The sequence below is a fragment of the Medicago sativa genome, chromosome 8 (assembly GCF_051527215.1).
Source record: "Medicago sativa cultivar Bolivia chromosome 8, Bolivia_mono, whole genome shotgun sequence".
NCBI lineage: Eukaryota > Viridiplantae > Streptophyta > Magnoliopsida > Fabales > Fabaceae > Medicago > Medicago sativa.
In genome coordinates, this window is record NC_140756.1 from 75,085,706 (window position 1) to 75,092,680 (window position 6,975).

At 32.4% G+C, this 6,975-nt stretch overlaps 1 protein-coding gene across 1 annotated transcript; it reads left to right on the forward strand.

Annotated features, from left to right (window-relative positions):
* The first annotated feature begins 3,640 nt into the window (after positions 1 to 3,640).
* ACR8 (ACT domain repeat 8) lies at positions 3,641 to 6,639 on the forward strand. Its single transcript, XM_085735460.1, has 7 exons — positions 3,641 to 4,018; positions 4,473 to 4,518; positions 4,614 to 4,728; positions 4,810 to 4,877; positions 4,965 to 5,531; positions 5,629 to 5,733; positions 5,838 to 6,639. Exons 1-7 carry the CDS (start codon positions 3,957 to 3,959, stop codon positions 6,198 to 6,200), a joined length of 1,326 nt encoding a protein of 441 aa, XP_085591586.1. The 5' UTR covers positions 3,641 to 3,956; the 3' UTR covers positions 6,201 to 6,639.
* The last annotated feature ends 336 nt before the right edge of the window (positions 6,640 to 6,975 follow it).

The window sequence follows — 6,975 nt, forward strand, 5'->3', positions numbered from 1 at the left end:
TGAATAGTATATTTGTGGTAGCAATGGAAATTACTTCGTTTTGTCTCATATGTGCTGTGCTGGATGGAAATTGGAAGCTCCCTCACCATTTCAAAATTCAAAAATACCCCACTTCCATATCCATACAATTTGCGGGAATACAGCTACGGTGATTATTCCTAGTCAAGTAGTACAATATGCTCAACAGAATATTGTATCAGTTTTGTTAAAAAAAAAACTTTTCTAATGAATGAAATATTAAGTTGTCATATACTCCCTCCGTCCCGAATTAATTGACCCCTTGACTCATTTCACACTTATTAAGAAAAATGTATAAATAAAGGGGAAAGTGAAATATATTGTATTGGGAATGATAAAAGTAGTATTATTTAGTGTTATATTGTATTGGGAATGATGAAAGTTATATTGAAAATTGAAATGGGTCGATTATTTTGGGACACTTTTTTTTAGAAAATGGGTCAGTTATTCCGGGACGGAGGGAGTATTATTGGGTTAATTATGTTTCTAGTCCCTATAAAAAAGCGACCTTGTAAGTTTAGTCCCTACTTAATTTTAATAGCATTTTTAGTCCCTATAAAAAAAAATTTACTTATAATTTTAGTCCCTGCTAAAACAAAGTTTGATTAATTATCCTTAAACTCTTAAATTTTTGAACGATTTTTTTGAGACAAGATTAGAACACTATGAAAGGTTCGTTTACTAAAATTTAGAATTTTCTGACATGAAATGAATTAAATATGAATTTTTTAAAACGACAAAAGTTAAAGATAAAAAGTAATAAAATCTGGATGTAGAAATCAAATTTTGCGATAATTTTTTGCGGACGAACTTTTAGTAATGTTCTAAACATGTCTGCAAAAAATTGTTCAAAAATTTAAGAGTTTAAGCATAAATTAAACAAATTTGAATTGAGTAGGGACTAATACTCAGTGCAGAAAAACAAAATTAGGGACTAAAAATGCTATTAAAATTAAGTAGGGACTAAACTTACAAGGTCGCTATTTTATAGGGACTAGAAACATAATTAACCCTATATTATACGAACATATTTTTACAAAATCAACTTGTAAAATAAGAGATGACACTATTTATAAAGCTATTTGATATTTTTTCTTTTATCATATGTGAGATTTGGATTTTTTTTCTCCAATATTTAGAATTAGATCAGCATCAATAAGAACAAATATTTGATAAAGTAGATTGTGTTGTACTTCCCCTGTTTTAAAATGAATGTCGCTTTAGTCAATTGCACACAGATTAACGAATGAAAGAGAATAATCATTAGACATAACACATTTACTAAACTGCCCTTACTTTATAAGAAAAAGACAAACTTAAGTTGCATTGAAAATTGTGTGAGAGAAAAGTTGAAGAGGGTAAAGTTGGAAGAAAAAAATTAAAGTTGTATTGGAAATGTAAAGTGACATTCATTTTGAAACAAATTTTTTCTGTTAAAATGACACTCATTTTGAAAAGGAGGGAGTATAACATAGAGCAGATGAAGTATGAAAAAAGAACTCTTATTGGATGTGGTGTTAATCCGCTAATAGGTATTGGTCCTCTATGTGGTGTTGATCTTATGAAAGGTGTTAGGCTAATAAATAGTGTTAATGCGACAAGTCAACACATCCAACAAAGTTACTTGATAAAGAGACATTTTGATTAACGCGGTTCAAATGATGAGAGACTAATCTTTAGGTATGTAACGAAGTTCTCTCCACTCATCCAATTTTTTTTCATATGCAAAGGTTAGAGATCAACCTCTAAACACTTATTTAAATTGGTAGAGCACCCTTTCCACTCAAACAAATTAAATTTTGCAAATTGGTGGAAGTAATTGAAGATGAATGATTTTGATTTTTTTTTTTTTTACACAGTCTTTTTTTCTCTCTAAAAATCAAGGACACGGTAATACAATCACATAAAATAGATCTCGTTCAAGTAAGGTCATGAAAAATATATTAAGCAAGGGATCGAACAAGTGACCTGAAGCATACAACTTACTTTTTTTGAATACAATCAATTTGAAAGACAAAAATATTTGATTATTTAAACCTAATAAAAATGATTTGAGGTTATAAAATTTGGATTCTTTGTTGTTGGCATCAACGGTATGTGTATAGTTTTTTGTTTTTCTAGTTTTTTATTTTGAAAAGGTAAAAGATGATCTTATTAGTAAGGGTCATGTTAACTTGTGCCTTTAGGGCACATGTTAAGCAACCCAAAAATGGAAATATTTTCTTAAATTTTGTGCGTTCAATTATTAAAAAGTAAAAAAGTTAAAGTCAAATGCATTAATTACAATATAATATTTCTATTTTGAATCATTAACTTGTGCCTTGAGGGCACAAGTTAACATTTCCCTATTAGTAGTAATATAGTAGTAAATGATTGTAGCATTTTAAAAGAAAGAATCTCAATATTCCGAAACCAATTAAAGACAAATGCCGTTTTGGACGTTGTTAAGGCAAATTAATTATACATTAATAATCTATAATGAAACTGAAAACACAACAAACAGGGGACAAAATTATAGTAGATGAAACAAGAGTGAATTTAGGGTTATAGACAAAGAGTGATCCAAACAAATTAATATTAAAATTGAGTGGAAGATACAATACATTGATACAAGAAGACGGATACAACAAAACCAACCGAAACAAAGAGACGAAGGAAAAGACCATAAGAGCGGCTTCGTCATGTTCGTACGTCATAACCATTAACCTGTATTACCTTATTATTATACCTTAATTACCAAGATTACTCGAATGTTACCATGGTCCCAACATGCCACGTGGGTTGACTCCTCTGGTTAATCAAAGAATCAACAACAACAACAACTAATCTTCTATTTCTATTGTTGCCGCTATGTTATTGAGTCTAAAACACGCAAAGCAACACCTGCCGATCCCACGTGTCGTTCCACCTGGCACGTTAACTACCTTCATTGGTGTTAGTTGACCTGTTGGTAGTAAATAGTATGTCTGGTCAGCTCGGGCAGGTTAAGCGGCGGGCATAGTTTCACGCTGTAACGAATCAGGACCGTCCGATTATAATGTGTGGCTGAGATGGTTTACAGTAATTTTGTAACTGCGTTAAGCTGAATCGTCTAATTGCAAATGTGTGGCTGAGATCGTTTACAGTGTGAAACTGTGTGTTTTATTACAGTATGCAAACCCAATGGATGATGTATAATTACTTTTGTTGTTGTATTTTAGAGTGTGTTTTATCCGTTAAAAAATAAGTGTCAAACATAACAAAAATACATTATAAAACATGGCAGAAGAGTTGAGAATAAACTTTTATGATATTGAACAATTTTTTATGGATAAAAATACTATTTTGATATTTTAGATAAATATAAACTAAAAATGAAGACTTTGAATTTCAATTTTTGTCATGTCGATTGTTCCCAATTTACAAACGTTATATAATTCATATTTTAGTAAATCAAACACACTCTTAAAAGTCTATTCTAACCCCCTGGAGTTCACCTAAATTTTTTTGTTTAAAAAAAAAAAACAGAGAGACGTGGATTCCAATTTAATAAAACAAACAAACAACAATAATAATAAAATAATAAGGGTAGGAATAAAATGTAATAAATATATAAATGAAGACACACCTAAGAGAAAGAGGGAGAGTTAAGATCAAGGCGAGGATTGCGTTTGGAAGAGAGTGGAAAGATAGAGAAAGGACAGAGAGAGTGAGAAGGAATAGGAGAGTTTGGTAAGAGTGGGTTTTATGACGATTTGATCGAAGGTGTGTAATGCATTAAAAGCCACCGCTTGGAATTTCTAGTAACTTCCCTTCTATACATAGAAAGATTCAGACACAACATTCACTCAAACGTTGTGTGTCTCATAACCGTCGTTTCAGGAAGCTGTGCTGTTTTTACTACTTTAAAAAAAACCACCGAGGATTATTGAAGATTATTATCAAGCTACTAAGATAAGATGGAATGGTCTTCATGTACGGACGAGTACGAGAAGCTTGTTTTTCGCATGAGCACTCCTAGGTTCGTGTCTTCCTTCTTTCTCTTTTCAATGTTTTATGTTCTGTTTCTCAAATTTTTTTATTTAATTTCCTGATTCATTTGCATTTAACTTTTTTATGGTCTTTCTGCCATTTTCTTCATCCTTCAATCAAATTTTTCTGAATATTCATGATTCCAGATCCCTTAGTTTTGAAACCAGATATTAATTTCAAGGGTTTCTCTATTTGAATGTTTTCTTTCTCTTGAGATTTCTTCTAAGGCACCGATTCAAACCTCTTTTTGCTTGCGTACCTCAAATTTTAATTAATTTAAATTCATAAAAGTCATGATAATCTTGAAGCGATAATCTCGAAGCTTGAAGAAAAGTAGATTTTCCTAATTTCCACCAACTTTTTCTATAATTGATTTGTACCGACAAAATTATTTTTAACAATTTTCTGACTTTTCTTTTGCTTTTCGTGTTTGAAAAAAACAGGGTCGTCATTGACAATGCCGTTTGTTCCAATTCAACTATAGTCAAGGTAAATGCACAAAGAAAATTCCTTAATTAATTTGGGTTTACACGTAAAAAATGTAATTAAGATACTAATCTTTCTGTTTTGATTTAATTTCACAGTTTGATAGTGCCAGAAAGCATGGAATTCTTTTGGAAGCTGTACAAATTCTCAGTGATCTGAACCTTTTTATTAAGAAAGCATATGTTTCATCTGATGGAAGATGGTTCATGGATGGTAAGATAATTTTTCAATCTTGTTCATTGGTGTGATAATTTTGATTCTACTTTCCCTAATTTTTTGTTGTTTAATGTTCAGTTTTTCATGTTACCGATCAAAATGGAAACAAGTTAACAGATGAGAGCGTTTTAAAATATATTGAACAGGTACTAATGGTTTAATATCATCAATTAAGTTATTATTTAAAATTGTTCATAACCATAAATCTAAATTCTTTGTTTGTATTGTTTCAGTCACTTAGTAGCATTTACAATGGAAAAACAAATCATAGAAATGGTCTCACTGCCTTGGAATTGAAGGGCACAGATCGCGTTGGTCTTCTTTCTGAGGTGTTTGCTGTATTGGCCGAGCTGCAATGTGATGTGGTGGAGGCTAAAGTATGGACTCACAATGGCCGAACAGCCTCCTTAATTTATGTTAAAGACAGCATCTCTGGGACATCTATTGAGGATTCTCAGAAAATTAATCGGCTTGAAGCACGTTTAAGATATGTTTTACAAGGAGATAGTGATATTAGGAGTGCGACAACATCCATCTCTGATGCTGTTATACATCCTGAAAGAAGGCTCCACCAAATGATGTTTGCAGACCGTGATTATCAGATGAATCCAATTTTCAAGTTTAGTTCTGAAACGCCGGTAGTGACTGTACAGAATTGGGCAGAAAGGGGTTATTCTGTTGTTAATGTTCAGTGCAAGGATCGAGTTAAGTTGTTGTTTGATGTTGTGTGCAATTTAACAGACATGGAATATGTTGTGTTCCATGCAACTATCAACACAAGGGTTGACCAAGCATACATGGTAGTTACTTTATTAAACATCATAATGCAATGTTTTTTTTTTGGTTTTTGCTTGATTATGTGCCTAATTAATGATGTAAAAATTATTTTTATTTCAGGAGTTTTACATTAGACATAAGGATGGAACCCCAATTAGTTCAGAACCGGAGCGCCATCGTGTGATTCAATGCTTGCAAGCTGCAGTAGAGAGAAGATCATGCGAGGTATGGTATTTTTATTCACATTTTTTATTTATGAATTGTTATGAATCTGTGATCCGTGATATGAATATATTAAGATTTATTAATTGTTAATTTCTTGAATGCAGGGTGTTAGGCTTGAGCTATGCACTGAAGACAGACAAGGGCTTCTCGCCGAGGTGATGAGAACATTCCGAGAGAACGGGTTGAATGTAACTCGTGCCGACATAACTACCACCGGAGACTTGGCTGCAAATGTTTTCTATGCAACAGATGCCATTGGATACCCAGCTGACCAAAAAATCATCGAATCAGTTCGTCAAAAAATTGGGTTAAGCAATTTAAAAGTAAAGGAGTTGCCTTTTGCAAGTCATCAAAAGGTAGAGAGGGAAGATCAATCAGTTGGAGTTGGAGGGGCAGTGTTATTGTCTCTTGGAAGCCTAGTGAGAAGGAATCTGTACAATTTGGGTTTAATCAAATCTTGTTCTTAAAGCAGAAAGATAAGGGCGTGAGGGAATTTTTTGAGTGTGGAAGATATTCACTACTTTTTATAGCATATTATTCCTTGCTTCAAGTTTGGGCTTTGTGTACATATTAAAAAAGTAAAGGGTGATAAGTTGTTTTTTTTCTTCACTTGGTTGGATTGGATTCATTTGGTATGTGGAAAATGACCTTTATCCAGCTGGAGGGATGGACCCTCTCCATTTTAAATGTGCTTTGCTTGAAGAAAAGAAGGATTTGCATTTTGTAATAGGTTGTTATCCATAGTAGGTTGTGAAAAGGGAATGTAGAATATGATTCTTTGGTGGCACAGAAAGGAAGATTAGGTAGAGGGAGGAACAATTTGGATTGGGTTCATACAGCTTTTTGTACATAACGACGTATCAATTATTATTATTATTAATTTAAGTCTTTGACTTTATTCTTTAATTTAGATTTGTTCTAACTAACTACTGTCCTTATGCACGCTCATGAAAGATTGCTGTGTTTTTTGGTGATCTAATTTGTACCGCATCGAGATCCAATAGGATGTCCACGCAAATACTAACTCTTACGTAAATTGTGGGTCTAGTGATAATTTTTTAATGCTTAATTGTTTGTGGCTACAAATGATCTTCGTTGTTTTTGCAAAAAAATGATCTTCGTTGTTTGTTAAGAAGTTCCTGAGAAAAATTCTTTTTGAGATTCATATTGCTGTTTGAGGAGACAACAAAAGAACTTTATTGTCCTTTTCTGGAGTTGTTGTGAATTCGGAAAAAATTTACT